Genomic DNA, 17,405 nt, shown 5'->3' with positions numbered 1-17,405 from the left:
GCCCCGCCATTGTCTGCGGGGATCGGGCGCCTTTGCCCAGCCGACCTGCCTGCGAGTGGCGAGATGTGAAAAGTTAGAGACAAAAATGGTCTCTCCAGACGGAGGGGGAGCTTTCTTGTACAGAAAGAAAGGAAATACCTCTGTGGGATTTTATTTTTTTCTCCCCCCTCTTCATCCAAAAAATACAAAGAGACTCTGTCTTTAATGCGAATGTCGGCTTTAAATCTTTTAGGTTTGGATTAACTCTGCAAAAGAAAAAAAAAATCTGACAGGCTTTCAGATATGATGCAGAAAAACTTTTTTCCCCTCAATTCATGTTGTTCATTTGTAAAGCCAAAGGCTAGTGGACTGAATAGTGGGCGCCCCTTGTTCCCCATTCATAGTTAACATCACAATGGTCAGAATTAGCAGCCCAGAGTCTCCACCACCACGTTTGCCTTTTCCACCAGCGACATTTAATACAAGGTGGTAAAGGCAAGCATAAATCTTGCTGCTTTTGCCCCTAAATTAAAACAGATTAAAATCAAGCGAAGCAAATGAGGCATTTTCAGTTGCAGGCTCTAGAATCCTATCTACCTTTTCCCCCCTAGAAGGAAAAAGAAATGTGGTTGGGTTTTTTTTGTGTGGCTGTGGGTGTGTGTGTGGGTGTTTGCAGTTGTTACTCACTAAAAAGCTTCCTTCAGTCTAAACAAAACCCATGGATTTGATAGACATTTCCTATTACATAGTAATTGTTGGTTTTCGCTATTGAGGATGTCAGCAAACATGTTGAAGATCATGTTTTGCTTATAAAATAAAGTGACTTTTATGTGAATATTTTTCGTCCCGTTAGTGTCTAGAATATAGGTGCTATTTCATTGAATCCACGTGGCACATTTATTTTCAGAAATTCTTTTATAATAGCATGTTTTTATTTTAAACATGCTCAGAGCTATTTAATCCTATATGGGGGGGGGAAGACCATAGCATCCTTGAACTGACAGTCTATATCATGAGCCCATGTTAATGCCAAAAAAAAAAAAAAAAACAGCAGCAGTTCCTGGTCTTCAGTTGAGAGTCAAAATGAATAGGTAATCAAACAATTTAAAATTAGTAATCTTTATATTAGGTAAGGATTGATTGGTTAGGACTGTTAACGTGTAATTGTGCATTGGCCCGTAAGAATTAAACTCTAGGTCATTTTTAATTCCTGAACCACACCTGGTTTAAAAAAAAAGAAATCCTTGTGATTTTTTTTTTTAAGATTTTATTTATTTATTTGACAGAGAGACAACGAGAGAGGGAACACAAGCAGGGGGAGCGGGAGAGGGAGAAGCAGGCTTCCCGCAGAGCGGGGAGCCTGATGCGGGGCTCGATCCCAGGACCCCAAGATCATGACCTGAGCCAAAGGCAGACACTTAACGACTGAGCCACCCAGGCGCCCCAATCCTTGTGATTTTGAGCAGAGTGTAAATGTGTTTGCATTAGTTGGATGCTTTTTAATGGAGTTATACCAATATATTTATGCACTTAAACAGGTGCTGCAAATTTACTGTGATAAACAGCCTCAAAGTGAAACAAAATATTTCTTTTGGTTTTATTGTGTGATATATTCCTTTTAAACTCTGTGTATCTAATTACATACAGAGGGATTTTTATTCTAATTGCAGACAGCTAATAGATTTATTAATTTTTTAACCATAGAATCATTTTCTTTGCAACCCAAAAGGTTCTGATATATAGTGAGTTAATACAAAGGAATGATTAAGATTATTTTTAATACACTGTTATTTGGGTTTTACACACTAGATATTTGGTTTGACTTTCACACAGTAACAGGGCATATCGATACGAGTTATGAAAATCTTTGAACAAAAATTAAGATTATGCTGCCTAATATCATAGATATCTTAATTTGACTATACTATATCATGGTTTATGTGGATGATTTTTAATATAATGTAATATTTACAAAAGTTAATTTTTATTTGCCAAGAATAGTAAATTTAGTTTCTAACTAGGATTTATTTTACATGTTATAAGAGAATGTAAGCCAGAGTATATTTGAAATTTGCTCCAAAAGATTGATTTTGATATTCTAAGTTACAAAAGAAGGTCAAACTTTATTACTCCACGTATTGACCACAGTAATAAAAATCTCACATAAAAGTATGAAAAGATTTGGCACATGTTAAAAACCTTGCTATATTAGCTGCTTAAGGGGGGGGAAATAGATGTGGTAAAGAGATGTCTTAACACATTTGGCTTTTAATTCCAAATTATGCACAAGTTTGGATTTAAAGTTGCTGTATATCCTCTTGCAGAGTGAGATTTTTTTTTAATTATTTTACTTAAAATCATATAAAAACTAAACATGAATGATGTATGTCTTGGTAAAGCAATGTTGTTTCTGATCATTTACTCAGGCTGCCATGTTGTTTAGTTCTGGCATCTTCTGGATGGGCCTGTTATTTATCCCTGTGGCATCTTTGCTTCTTGATGTGGTGTACAAGGTGTAAGTATAGTACTCAGTTATTTACATAAAAATATAGATTTATACTAATCCTCAGATTTCTCCAGTTATAACATCAGGTCAAAGATGTGCAGTTTGCAAAGTGGGAATTATTAATATTCTGCATATGTAGATAAAGAAATGAGTGATTGAGGAATTAGGAAATTAGTTTAAAGACAGAATGAGAAGTAAAGCAAGTAGTTTCAATTAATATTAGAGAGTACATTTTTAGAAATCAGCTTGAAAAATCCATTCAAGGTAGAAGAAAATGTTATCTCAAAACACATAGATATTTTATTAAGGAACAATAGTTATGGGGGAAAAAAGGTTTTTGCCTGCCTGTTTTAAAGCCTATATGCAATATAGAATGAAGGAAACTAAAACTTTACTAATTTTTCTCAAGGGTTGTCAGTTTTAAAATGTTACCTCTTCCCACAAAAAAAAAGATATCATTAAAGTTAATTATATGATGCTTATTTAATAACTAAGAGTTTTACTATTATAAAACTAAACCATTCCTTTTAAGACTTGTTTCTGTAAATACGTAATGCTTAAAATTACTGTAATTTCATAGATTCTATTGAAAAATGATTGCCTATACTCTGGTTACTATTGTACCTAGCAGCACGATAATAAACCAGTTTTGTAAAGTGTTACATCTTCACACGAAGATTTACATGCAAATCCTTTTTTTTTCTCCCGCCCAGTATCAAGAGGACTGCTTTTAAAACATTAGTAGATGAAGTTCAGGAGCTGGAGGCAAAATCTCAAGACCCAGGTGCAGTTGTGCTTGGAAAAAGGTAAAATACACACTGCACATGTTCTTTCCCAAGTGAACTTTATGTTTTACTAGGGTTAGAAATAAGTGGTAAAACTTATATTTATCATGTTATGGAGCTAGCAGTGTCGATGACCTATTTTATTAATTTTTTTATTTTTATTTTTTTATTAGGTTAATCCCCATACATTACATCATTAGTTTTTGAGGTAGTGTTCCATGATTCATTGTTTGCGTATAACACCCAGTGCTCCATGCAGTACATGCCCTCTTTAATACCCATCACCAGGCTAACCCATCCCCCCACCCCCCTCCCCTCTAGAACCCTCAGTTTGTTTCTCAGTGTCCATAGTCTCTCATGGTTCGTCTCCCCCTCCGATTTCCCGCCCTTCATTTTTCCCCTCCTGCTATCTTCTTGTTTTTTTTTTTTATTTAAACACATATTGCATTATTTGTTTCAGAGGTACAGGTTTGTGATTCAACAGTCTTGCATGATTCACAGCGCTCACCATAGCACATACCCTCCCCAGTGTCTATCACCCAGCCACCCCATCCCTCCCACCCCCCACCACTCCAGCAACCCTCAGTTTGTTTCCTGAGATTAAGAATTCCTCAATCAGTGAGGTCATATGATACATGTCTTTCTCTGATTGGCTTATTTTGCTCAGCATAATACCCTCCAGTTCCATCCACATCGTTGCAAATGGCAAGATCTCATTCCTTTTGATGGCTGCATAATATTCCATTGTATATATATACCACATCTTCTTTATCCATTCATCTGTCGATGGACATTTTGGCTCCTTCCACAGTTTGGCTATTGTGGACATTGCTGCTAAAAACATCAGAGTGCACGTACCTCTTCGGGTCCCTACATTTGCATCTTTGGGGTAAATACCCAGTAGTGCAATTGCTGGGTTGTAGGGTAGCTCTATTTTTAACTGTTTGAGGAACCTCCATACTGTTTTCCAGAGTGGCTGCACCAGCTTGCATTCCCACCAACAATCTGATGACCTGTTTTAGACTCAGAGAGATGTGGATTCAAATCAAATCTGTCACTCACTAAGCTATGCGTGACCTTAGCCCAGTTGCTCAGCACTTTTGAGCCTCAATTTTCTCATCCTATAAAATGGGGATAATAATACCTCCCTCATGGCTAGTTTTTAGAATTAAATAAGATATAATTGATAAAGTGTGTGGTGCTTAATGAGCTTTAAATAAATGATTACAAATATTGTTGTATTATTAAAATGAAAGGGGATAAAAAAGTCTTTTAGCTTGAAACAGTATCCATAATAAGGCTATACGTAGTGAAAATGGAGCTTGATATAGAGCATCATATGCTGCAGTAGCATTTAACACGTATTCAGAACTGACATGGGCATATGTTCCATATGAAGTGCATTACGTTTCCCAAGTTTCTTCCTCAGTACCACCCCCTCAATAAAAGCAAGGTCAGAAACCTAATCAAATTGGCCGCATTCACAAAGCATTATAGAAAAGAAATTAAAAGTGTTTGAAAACAGTCTATGATAAAACACAATTACGAAGGTAATACCAGTTTCAGTCACACTAACGTGAGCTCAGATTTTGTCTACACCAGAGGAAATGCTTTGCTCCCCCATGGCTGTCACTGTCATCACAATTTGCTACTGTTATTCAGTTTGACACATTTCAGTAAGTGTCAGACCGGGAACTCAAGCTGAGACCTTGGCTCCCAGCCTTCCTCAGTCACGTGAGGCCAGGGGGACTGGTCACACACACACACTGGTCTGCCCCTGTCTTGTAAAGGGAAGAGCCCTGCTGGGTGCCGAGCACTCACTACATGCTAGGCATTGCGCCAGTCGTGCCATATACGCTGTCATGTAGGATCCCCGAAACAGTCCTGGGCAGGTTAGTCACCCCATTCGTTCCTGTTGAGGAAACTGGGACTTAGAGTAAGTTCTCGGTCAGAAGTCACAAAGCAGGGCCTTCTGGAGCCGCTGCTCCTTACCATTGACTGTTCTCCTTCCTTTTCAAGAATGGGAGACAACAGCAAAAACAGCCTATACCAGCCTGACGAAGTGCTTGACCTCTCTCTGTCAGTGTCGCTGTGTGTAGGATGGAAATAACTTTCAGAGTTAGGAGTATCCTTCCCCCTCCACCTTCCCCTCATCTGTGTCCCTTCATCTAAACATCTACACCTGCTCCCTTGGTTGGCCCAAGTGTCCCTCTCTTAATCTTTTCTCTTTCGCTCTAGCAGTAAAAAGGATTTGCTAGGATTCTAGCTTACAAAATTGTGAATAAAACTGTTTACTAACAACTATTAGGGAAAGACCATACTATTACTACCCTTAGGAGTCAATTCCTTATATTTCTAAGTATGTTCGTCATTCTTATGTTAGGCCCCTGCGTGTGATATTTAGCTTTCCTGGTTTGTAGTACATAGGTGACTTCAACGACCATAAAGCCAAGGTGAGGTTTTGATATGGTGACCTCTTGGTGCTAAAGATTCAACGATTCTGTAATGTAGGTGGCCCCTGCCATTAAAAAAAAAAAGTCAGAGGGGCGCCTGGGTGGCTCAGTCAGTTAAGCATCCGACTCTTGATTTCAGCTCAGGTCATGATCTCAAGGTCATGAAATCAAGCCCAGCATCAGGGCTCCCTGTTCAGGAGGGAGTCTGCTTCTCCTTCTCCCTCCGTCCCTCCCCCTGCTCTCACTCACTCGTGCGCTTTAAAATAAGTAAATAAATAAATAAATCTTTAAAAAAAAAAAAAAAAAAGAGGAGCCCCTGGCTGGTTCAGTAGGTAGAGCATGCAGCTCTTGATCTCCAGGTTGTAAGTTCGAACTCTATGTTTGGGGTAGAGATTACTTAGGAAAAAAAAAAAAAAAGTCAGCCTAAAAGGAATAAAGTGGATTCCACCATAAATGACAAACTTTTCCATAGAAAATGCATCAGATAAATTTCCTGCAGCCACCTCATTTGCCTAAAATAGCAAGAACTCAGAAATGAGTTAGCTGTTAGCTAAAGGCCACAGATGAAAACCCGTGGTATAACACATACCCCATGTTGCTGTTGCTGCCCATGGTTACCAGAAGGATGGTGACCACAGTGCCTTCCTGCTGGATGATGGCTAGAGAGGGAGGGAAAAGAAGGGATCTGTGAAGGAAGAAAAATAGCAACTGGTTGGAAAAGTCTTCATGCTAAAAAATGACATTCTAGAGCAATTAGGAATTGTCAGATTGATTTTACTGCCAGGATTTTTTTTTTTTCAAGACTTTATTTTTAAGTAATCTCTACACCCAACGTGGGGCTCGAACTCACAACCCCAAGATCAAGGGTTGCATGCTCTACCAGTTGAGTCAGCCAGGAACCCCACTGCCAGGGTTATTTTAGGAAACTTAGAGAATGAGACTGATGTAAAATTTCAAAAAAGTTAGCTAATCTTATCTACATTTTCAAAGAGGAAGAAATTGTGACTTCTGTGTATTCAAACAATATCAGATTCATTTTAGTTCCAAAATACCATGTTATTTTATACCTCCCAATCTTTGCACGTGCTGTTCCCTTGCCAAGAAGCTGATACCCTCCTATAGATGGGGCAGTCCAATTCCTAGTTTTCAAAGCTCAACTCAGGTGCAATTACCTTTTCTTTTCTGAGATAAAATTAATTCCTACCCTACCATCTGAGCACTTTATGCTTCTGTCGTTACATTTACTGCATTGTATTGTGATGTGTTTGTTCATCCTGTGTGTTTGTTTCCCCTACTAGATTGAGTGCCTTGAAGGAGAGGCCTCCTTCTTAGTCTTAACTGAAACCCAACACCTAGCACAGACTCAGGAACACACTAGCACCTGATAAAGATTTGTCCAATGGGTGATTGAAGGGTCCAGAGAATGAACTGAGGAATGAATGAATGAATGAATGAATGAGTGAATGAATGGACGAAAGGATGGCTGAGTAGTGGGTGGTAAAGAGATGATTGACCCCTGGGTAGTTAAATACAAATATGATACATAAGAACATAGAATTATATACATTACACTTCCCAAACGAGTCATGTCCAAAGCAACAGTGGTTTACTTCTTCACCATAGATAGAACAATGCAGTCTTGTAAACTGATTGTCCCCCATTTTTTTCAATGTCCACTGAGCACTACTATGAAGTTGGGCTCTACATAAAGGGAACTGCCTCAGAGAAACTGTAACTTCTAAGCACTGTGTCCAGATTAGCATTTATGATCATTTATTTCTCATGTTTACTTATGTTCAAAACTAAAACATTTTGGTTAAAACAGTCTTTTTTTAGTAGAAATAGTATATCACAGGGCGCCTGGGTGGCTCAGTCGTTAAGTGTCTACCTTCGGCTGAGGTCATGATCCCAGGGTCCTGGGATCGAGCCCCGCATCGGGCTCCCTGCTCAGTGGGAAGCCTGCTTCTCCCTCTCTCACTCCCCCTGCTTGTGTTCCCTCTCTCGCTGTCTCTCTCTGTCAAATAAATAAATAAAATCTTTAAAAAAAAAAAAAAAAGAAAAGAAAAATAGTATATCACTTACCATATTATTTTGTGAATTAGATATATTTATCCCAATTTTACATTGAAATTTGGGGGTCGAGGTATTTCGTCATCTAAGTACAGTATATTGCTTTTGAACCTTGGGTTATGGTAGGAATCAATTTAAGATATTGGGACAATAAATGCAAGCCGTACCTCTGATCACTGTGTAGCTATGGCTTACTATTTTTGGTTAAGGAAACAACTTAATATAACACCCAGTGCTCATCACATCACAGCACTTGGTGTGATACGCAACTGACGAATTATTGAACACTACCTCTGTGATGTACTATATGTTGGCTAATTGAATTTAAATTAAAAAAAAAAGATATATACCCTTATATGGTATGAAACCCTGTTTTTGCTGTTACTTTTTTGTGGATAGGCTCCAACACTAGGGAGCATAGCATCTGCAATTCCAAAATGCAAAAAAACTTTGAAATTCAATTTTTTCCCCTAGGTTTATAGCAAACATTTGCTGGAAAAAAACCTAAACCATTTGTTCTATATAGATAAAGGCATTAATAGTGTTTATTTTTTTCTATAGTATAAATATTTATATACTTTATAGCATAAATGTAAATGTTTTGGAATATGGGCCTCTCCGATCTCATGGCGGGGGGCATGACATCTATAAATTTTGTGTAACATCTTACCTTTTCTAAAACAAAACAATAACAAAAACAGATGTGAATTCAAGAACCCAATGCTTTGAAATAAGGAACTGTAGACACTGGGCTCATGGGAGGCGGGACAGTTACCTTTGGGTATCCTTTACATGAGTGTGGCAAGCAGTGCATCTCATAGACAGGCAAATAGGATGAGATTCATAATTTTTTATATCTCACTGTAGACATAAGCCAGCATATCAGCAGCCATTGCTAAATAGAACTTTGCCCTGGGATCTTCAGGTCATTCCTCATGAACGTGTCCATCACTCTACCATTAGCTTTAAAGAAGAGAGCATGGAAGGATAGATATCAGATAATTTGACCATCTGGACAGTAACAGTGGCTTCTCTGAGCCTTCCTCTGTATTATTTATCTTTAAAAATAGCAATTTTAACATTGCCCCAAAACTAACAGAAAAGAAACTGTTTCTCAGTGTTCACACTGGTTTTATATCAGTGTTACATATGAATCTTGGTACAGGTTTGAGATAGGAGCATGTATCCAATGGTTTGCCCTAGCCTTCTCTCAACACTGTGATAACAGTTCCGTCCAGCATTTGTAAAGAAAAGTGACGGAACAATGAAGTGCTGTCTCCTCCAGAGCAGAGATCAGGCCTGTTGTAGTCATTGTTTATCTCCCCACCATGGCTGCCTCATCCAGGACGGCTGTCCCATGCCCTACACTAAAACATCCCACGTATGGATGGTTCTTTACTTTCTGGAGATCCATTTAAATGAATCCACCAAAATAGCTCGCCAACCCACCATAAAGACAACTGCAAATTTACCACTCTTCAAAAATAACTGAAAATACCTTCAGACAATATGTTTCAGGACAGTAAATGGGTTTCTACCTATACTTAGTGTTTCTAAATGAATTATTATTTTAAAACATTAAAATCAATTATTTTAAATTAATATAATGATTAAATAATTATAAATAAATAATACAATTAATTATTATTTTAAAACATTAAAACACCTTACCTCTACCAAATATCCAAGTTGAGACATTTTAGTGGGCTGGGAAATAAGGTAACAATATTTAAGTGGTACTTGCATAAATTGCACTGAATGAGAATTTAGAACTTGCGTAGATTGGTATGTAAATGAAAGGCCACACAAAATTAACACTGCTGACTAAGAGTTGTGATTAAGATGGGGTTTTAACGAGAAGGTTCTTAAAGTCTTTTTCTTCTTCTCACAGTGCTAAGCTAGTCAAGAAAAACTAAACTTTTTAACATGTCTATTAATATTAACATGTTCCCAATATACTGTATAATGTGACTTGACAGTAACCGCAGTACCTGTAAACATCAAGGACATAGAACCACGTTATTTTGAAATGATTAGTTCCCAAAAGGTAGGATAAGACTAGAGAAATACAAATCATCACTTAGTATTTATTAAGCACCCTCCTGTGAATGGCATTTATATTTCATAGGAGGGACTCTGCCCTATAAGAACTAAAGCAAGAGGTTCAGAGTAGCTCAGGAAAAAAACAACAGAAACCTAGTAGTTTTCCTACTGGGGAAGTGGAGTGGGGGGCACTGTAAGTGAAAACTCATATGTAGCAAGAGACGTTTTGCGTGGAGCTGATGTTGACTCTAAGCCAAGGCATCAGAAAGGGATCCTCACAAAGTTATCTCATGTTTTGTGATGATCGCTGTCCTACTTGATTTTTTGTATGATCAATTCCTTGCGAGCTGGGGGAGTGGTAAAGGTGGGAAGGACTAGCATTCTTTGAGTGCTTCCTAAATGCCAGTCACTAAGGTAGAAGCCATGCAATTCCCCCAATCCCACTGTTGGCCTAAGGGTTAGGGATTATCCTCTTCCTGTAGATGAGAGGACCAAGAAAGGTTTGCCTGAGGCGACCCAGCTAATAAGTAACAGACTCAGAATTAAAGTTAAGACTCCAAAGCCCATGCTCTAGCCCCAGTACTGCGCTCCTTTCCCAAGAAAGAAGCTTTCTTATTGCACCTTGTTTTTTGAACGCTAGACATGAACTTGATGTGACAGCTGAGTAAAAGTATAGCCTCATATGAGCCATTACAAAACAAAACTGCATTATCTTATACATGGAAGTTTCATAACATGAAAGATAAAATTCTCACATCTGCCTTCTTAACATTGAATGTTATAATATTAAAGTATTATGCGTTTAGGAAGGTCAGCCTGAAACCTGGAAAATGTATCTGGGGAAGAAGAAGCTACATAATGATACACTGCTGTCCCCTAGATGTCTGTAGTCATTTCCGTCTTAAACACCAGAGACTTCCCAGCACCCCATCCACAATGCTCTGCTAACAAAATCAGACCACCTGCTGCTAAAGCTGCCGAATTCCTCAAAGCAGTTACAGATTTTAGTGTTCCTAGGGGTCCCCAGGTCTGTAATGTTAGATCTTTTTAAGAATAGAGTAAGAAAAGTGACTCTAAAAATGGCCCCTTCTCACTCCCCATATCTGTTTATTTCGCTGGCAAAAACCAGTTTTACAACTCTTTGCAAAACCACTGGAGTTTTAGATTAATTAGCTTTGTTGCCTTAATGTAGCTAATTCTCAGTGACAATGAAGTATGTCTAATAAGTACCAGTTAACATCCCTAGACTTGAAAAAATGTGTGTAGAAGATGAGTACAAATGTCAACATTTCTAAATATTTTACTTCAGCAAAAACCTGAATGTTTATGTAATTCCGAGTTCATTTGGCAGATGATCCTTTTATTTTTACTTCTTGTATATGATAAAAATTGTTCCATTTCAGGCTTTCAAAAAAATTGGCAAAATATAGAACTGACGTAACTTAGGACAATTTAACTACAACTTTTATAGTGGGAAAAACACAAGATGGAAATTTTTCAACTGAGTCCATTCCAGTGATTAAAACAAAATTGCATAAACATTTGCTATAACACATGTGGATTTCTTATTAGCTCTTTATGCTTATTATGTTCTTTGATATCAAAGCAAAATTTTAGAAATCAACCACTGGAGAAATGGCATGATTAGGAGGACTGGTGATGTTTAAAGTGCATTTCACAATTATTGCTTGAATTCATTTATTTGACAAATAATTGGCTTCCTACCGTGGGAGACACCATTCTACGTGCAGTGGAAAAAAACAGATGCATTATTTCTTGCAATGTGCTTTTAGAAGTTACATAATTAATTACATGGATTTGTTTCTGTGGAGATTATTCTAAACGTTTATTGAAAAATAAATATTTCTCCTTGTCATTTTACCTAGTATTTTCTGAAAATAGGTTTCTTTTTAACGAAATTAAGGAACACATTTCATACCATATTGGAGTGGTAATGGAACTTTTCTAGTTAAAAAGTCTATGAAATTTCTTCTTTGTGTAATTTTGAGGATTTCTTTACATAATTAAAAAAATATTATTTTACACCAAAATATGTGCAAAGTGGAAAAAGATATATAGTAATAATTTTTGTAATTCAAAAAATGCCGTGCTTAGAATGCACGCAGTAAGTCAACCAAGATTTTAGAAGTTAATAACACTACTGGCAGACTTTGTATTTTTTGTTAACCATATTGTACAGGGTCTGTATCCCCATTTGACTTAAATATAACTGGGGGGTGGGAAAATCTTTTGGCTGGATTATTGGGAACAAAACTCCCCTCAGCTATGGGAAAAACTGGCCTCGAGAGTATCTAAATACTTTAAATCTCATTTGCCATCTGAGAAAATGGGGTAAAAAGAATCCCTGGGCTGCAGACTTCTCAAGCAATCTTTTGTTTAAGTCTAACTCTCTCTGGTGGTCCTGTGGGCACACTGGGGTCTCTGCCGAGTTGATAATTCATTTCACACATTTGCACCTGCTCGGCAGCCTCACGGAGAGGGCGCAATTGCTCAAGAACGTCTTTAAGAAGAACCACGTGAACTTGTACCGGTCTGAATCGTTGCAACAAAACCTGCTCCGTAAGTACCTGAGTTCCGATCCATAAATAAATTCTCTGCTGTTATGTCCTAGCATGTATGAGAGCAGCATTTTGACTATTTAAAATTAAAACCTAAAGCCAGTTTTGCTTCTTTGCAACATGTTACATAAATAACCAGTGATTAGAGAAACCTTTGACCACAACCATCTCACTTAGAGCAGACAAGACAAAGCATTTTAAAATCTTGCTGCTTTCACTTGAAGAAATAATATTTCCACATGCCCCTTGCTTCCTTAAATCTTAAAAAGAACTAGTGAAATAAATCTTAACTCTTAAAAGCTCCCTCTGTATTGTTATCTTTTCTACTTGAATAACTTTGCAAGGGCTTTTTCAGCTTTCAAACAGCACAGTGAAACATATATTTCCCCCTTCAAAAATATTTATGAATATTTAGAGTTGTAAGAAATTATTAGGTATCAGGCCCTCTTAACATTTCAAGGATCTGAAAAAATATAATATATAAAGCCCTGTAGTAAATGTATTTGTGTTAGTAATATATCTTTTGTTTCATGTTGTTTCCACATATAATTTATTTTCATTTATATATACTCATGTTTAATGCTTTTGCCTTTTATACTTCAAGAGGCCTTTTCTAAAGATGTGACCCCCTTGGGGGTCATTGCTTATCCCCAACCGTGCTGGGGCATGAATGAGTTTATCTGTAGATGCCGAGAGCCAAGGACAATGTAGTCCCAAGGAAGGAGACCACTTTTCCAGCACGGGCAGTCCGGGTGTTTATCTCTGCCTCCTTCTCATTTTTGTTCTTCCTGCTCTCTCATCCACCCGATCTGGATGGAAGTGTATGTGCCCGCTAGACTGGACATCACCACCACCCTCACCCCCCACCCCGCCAGTAGCCAGGAAGCAAAAATTGGTTGGCTTGGATTTGAGATGCCGTAAGGAGAACCGAGGGGGATTGCGAGCACCTGCTCATTCATCCGGGGGCAGAGTTCATAGAATCTCAGCTGACAGCCTGCAGTCAGCCCACTCTTCATGGTGCAGTTGAGTCCACATCTTTTCTGAACGTAAAAAACTCATGTCTTCACACAGGCTTTTGAAGGCGGGAGGGGCATAGGAGTTCCCCAAGTTAGAAAATGAGTCCTTCACACTCAGAATCACAGAGATTCCCAGTGACCTCACAATGATCATTTCTGTTTTATCTTTAACTTACAGACGGGTATGCTTTCTCACAAGATGAGAATGGAATTGTGTCACAGTCTGAGGTGATTCGAGCATACGATACCACAAAGCAGAGACCAGACGAGTGGTGATGGGACGGGGGCTGCGAGGCAGGGGCTACTAGGGCTCTAAGGAGAGCTCCCAGGTCTTACCGGATCTGCTGACCAATTCCAGTCTGGTCCCAGGAGGGGAGAGTGGATCTGAGCTCATCTCATTGATTGACCGTCAGATTCGTGTATATTACAGACATAAGCACTGTGCAACTCTACTGTAACACCATCTCTTTCAGATTTTTTAAAGTATTTGCTAAGTCTTTGTAAGCAGAAATTGAAAATGACCTTGTTATCTTGCCAGAATGCTTTCTTAAACTGAGAACAGGTCAGTAGTCTTATGCCATTACTCTGGGGCTGTAACTGACTATCAATTTATTGGATATGTACCACAAGGCAACCAACCATGAAAAAACTCTAAAGTGGTAGTAATTTATAGGGACTCTTGATATCCAGACTTAGATTTCAGAATATGCTGAAAAAAACCAGCACTCTTCTCTAGGAACTGACTCACCTTCCTGAGCAAAATTTCTAAACAAGACATTAACAAGTGTTTGTGTCAAAAATTGTCTTGATAAATGTTTGCCAAAGACATTCAATAAGTGTATTTCTCATTCAGTAGTCATTTGCCCAGAAAGTTAAGAGAAAGTTTACCTCCAGCTCTGCTGTAAGATCTGCATGCTTGACTTTTCAAATGTAAGAGTGATTTGCAAAAACGAGTATTTCAAGGCATTTGCTACTAAAATCCGTGATGTTGCACCTTTGGCCTTACACATGCTTCTTTCTTGTTTGTCTTATTTACTTGTTAACATTGGAAGACATTACGTGGCAATGTGACTCTGTCATTATGATATTGATTTCTAAACTATGTCTCCGTCCTCTCTGATGAGCGGTCCTCATCATTTAGATTTTTCTAAAAATCTGGCTTCTGCTGAAGACTGAGTGCTGTCCTTTTATCTTAATGTTTTCTCTCTCAAGAAAAATATGCTTAGATATTTATGTGAGCTCCCCAGTGCTTGCGTGGAGCTGTTTGGAATACCACGCTGGATAACTGCATGGGCTTTTGTAATGTACATAGGCTCGGCTTTTGTCCTGTGTTTGGGATCTTTCTACTAGTTCCTGCTAGAGATGCCTGCTGGTGCACATAGCACACCCCGTGTTCTGGTGACCATCCCTGTACTTAACCCTGAGAATTACTTCACAGCTCGCTAGTTAAGCAGCTTCCCCAAATTAGTCACATGCTGCTAATCGGGACAAATAAGTAGTACATAGTCCCCATTTTAAAAACACCTATTTTACTCCAGCCTATAACTTTACAGTCAGAGATACTTCATCACAAGTAGATTTTGTTACTATGTTTTTAAATGTATGTTCAGTTTAATTTTTTTCAGCATTTCCAAGCCATCTCCCCAAAAAATGCCTATTTTGCTACCAACAATAAATGGTGAAGGGGCTGTTTAAAAACCACAACCAGTTTTCTATACTCTTTTTAAAATAATGCCTTCATTTAAAAAAATAAATAGAAAGGCATTCTAGTTTTCAGATACACTTCAGAGATTGAAACTAACTTTTTGCCTTCTATTCAGAAGCCTGTTTGCCTTTAAGTGGACTTAACCAGCAAAATAGGTAGAACTTCCTCTTAAAAAAAAAAAAAGAAAAGTCAACTAGAATTGTGAGGAGAGGTGATTTTCCAAGTCACTCCTTGAGCTGAATAATTTCATATTCTTTTTACCCTTTTCCTTCATCTAGGTTTAAAATTAGGTGATAATGTCATTTCCTTGTCTGTATTTTTAGTTGTTTAGTTACAAGTATGCCTCCCCCATTTTCTAGAAACAAGAGAGGTTATCACACATACATAATTCTAAAGGGGGCAAGGAGTTGACACAATTCACTTCCTATACCGTTCCCGTTTGGGGTTCAGAAAGAAAATTGCCAATTGAAACACCTAGAAAGAGCACAGGTGTAGGAGTCTGAGACCGTCTTCAAAACTCTGAAGGTCACAGATTTTTGTCTACCGAAGGGATATTCAGAACAGCTTTCCTGGGCCTCCCCGTGGCGAGAGTCAAGGTCAAACCACACAAATCAAAACACAAGAATGAGGTACATCCCTCCAGAGAAACACTTTATCATGGTCACAGACAAGAGCTGCTTCCCTTGGCCTCCACCTCATCAGTGGCATCCTTCCCCCAAATTTTAATATCAAAATATGATGAATATAATAGAACTGAATCTTCTGGCTTAAAAAAAAAAACAAAGTTTTATTTTTATCTTAAAACGTGGATTATTTCTATGGAGCTCTTCAACATGGGTAGAATACCCATGGTTAATTAATGCATGAGACTGTGGTCTGAAATATGGCTAATTTAGGTCTTTTTTGTCCCATAGTCCTATTTTTGAATTATTAAGTCAATTCTTTTGCTTCTTGGGTGAGAGAGGGGGGTTGGGCAGCGGGGAGTGACCTCCTTGGTAAAACTTAAAACACAGCATTGCAATCGCAGTGACTTTATAGTGTTAGAGAAAACGCTTCAATTTTTTAACCTTCCAAAGGTTGGGGGGGCAGGTAAGAGTTTTACCAGGATTAAAAAGCTGAAGTGACTTTTAACTTTTATTTTCTGAAATAAAGGACACATCCTCTTCAATTGAAAAGTCCCTTGTAGGGACTTGGACAAATGCTAACAGCGTCGCTTTACAATGTTTACAATTCAGAAAATACTACTTACGGCAGAAAAATCCTCATTCATTTAACATTGAAAAGCTGGGAATTGCTTCTTTAATGTTGAATAGTACACAGTGATATTGAGCATGAACTTTCTAAATGTTTTATATATACCTATAAAAATATATTGGTGGTTCACACCCAGAAAGATGCTATTTGGCAGAAATTGTTAGTAGAAGGGTGTTTCTCAGGAATGTAGCAAATTGAAAATGATCTATGTGCTGCCCACCCTCCCACACCCCATTCAGTGTCTGACAGTGAGCCTGATTCAGCAGTGTTGCAAAGTTAGTGGAAAACTTTTTTCTAATCAAGCCAGGTGAACATGTATTCTTATTCAATAATATTATTCATTTACATGAATTACACAGTCATTGAATGGATTCAGTAATTCCTCTTAATTTTCAGGGGGAACTGTGAATTCCAGAAATCTACGTTTATTCTGATTATTAGGTTTTATATTTTAATTTTGCAATTTAGCATTCTAAATAACAAATATGAACCTCACATGATCATTTGTTCTGCATTGTGTGCACTGTACATCACTTATAACTTGTCATTTAAAATGTTCTTTCAGGAAATGAATGCTTATCTGAAAGTAATAGATTGTATATTTGTAGTTTTTAAATTATTTGTAACAATGTCCTAATTATTACCATGCTAAATGATCATCAGTGTATATTTTTGTGCAGTTGCCCTATGACAGTTCTTGGTTCTAAAACTTATTTTATCCAATAAGTCTATATATAATCTTATGAATAACCATTTATAAAATTTATCAAGAAAACGCCCACCCCATTAACATCAAGTGGACCAGATCTGTGGAATTCTTTTTGTAAATTCATGTAATACCATGCAGTTTGGTGCCTAATAAATGCTTTTTAATGACGAACATTTCTATAATGCTTCTTTAAGAGATATAATCTGATTTTTCTTGTGTTAACTGAAGTCACTTGTGAGACTTAGTTATACTTTGCTGCATTTTAATTAACCTTCAGTGGCTATTAAAATGGAATGTAAGTTAAAC

The 17,405-nt window shown here is 37.7% G+C and overlaps 1 protein-coding gene across 5 annotated transcripts in view; it reads left to right on the top strand.

Moving 5' to 3' along the window:
• Positions 1-15,324, top strand: part of ATP8A1 (ATPase phospholipid transporting 8A1) — a 219,405-nt gene extending 204,081 nt beyond the window's left edge. For all 5 annotated transcript variants that reach the window (XM_073891594.1, XM_073891595.1, XM_025887328.2 and 2 more), the window contains 4 exons: positions 2,406-2,494; positions 3,199-3,291; positions 12,325-12,416; positions 13,610-15,324. In XM_073891594.1, the coding sequence (XP_073747695.1) occupies positions 2,406-2,494; positions 3,199-3,291; positions 12,325-12,416; positions 13,610-13,707 (372 nt within the window). In that variant the 3' untranslated portion in view covers positions 13,708-15,324. The remainder of the gene's footprint in view (positions 1-2,405; positions 2,495-3,198; positions 3,292-12,324; positions 12,417-13,609) is intronic.
• Positions 15,325-17,405: the final 2,081 nt, after the last annotated feature.

The sequence above is a fragment of the Callorhinus ursinus genome, unplaced genomic scaffold (assembly GCF_003265705.2).
Source record: "Callorhinus ursinus isolate GAN/ISIS: 27379988/994484 unplaced genomic scaffold, GSC_fseal_2.0 scaffold4, whole genome shotgun sequence".
NCBI classification, from domain to species: Eukaryota; Metazoa; Chordata; class Mammalia; order Carnivora; family Otariidae; genus Callorhinus; species Callorhinus ursinus.
This window is presented reverse-complemented; position numbering and strand designations above follow the sequence as displayed.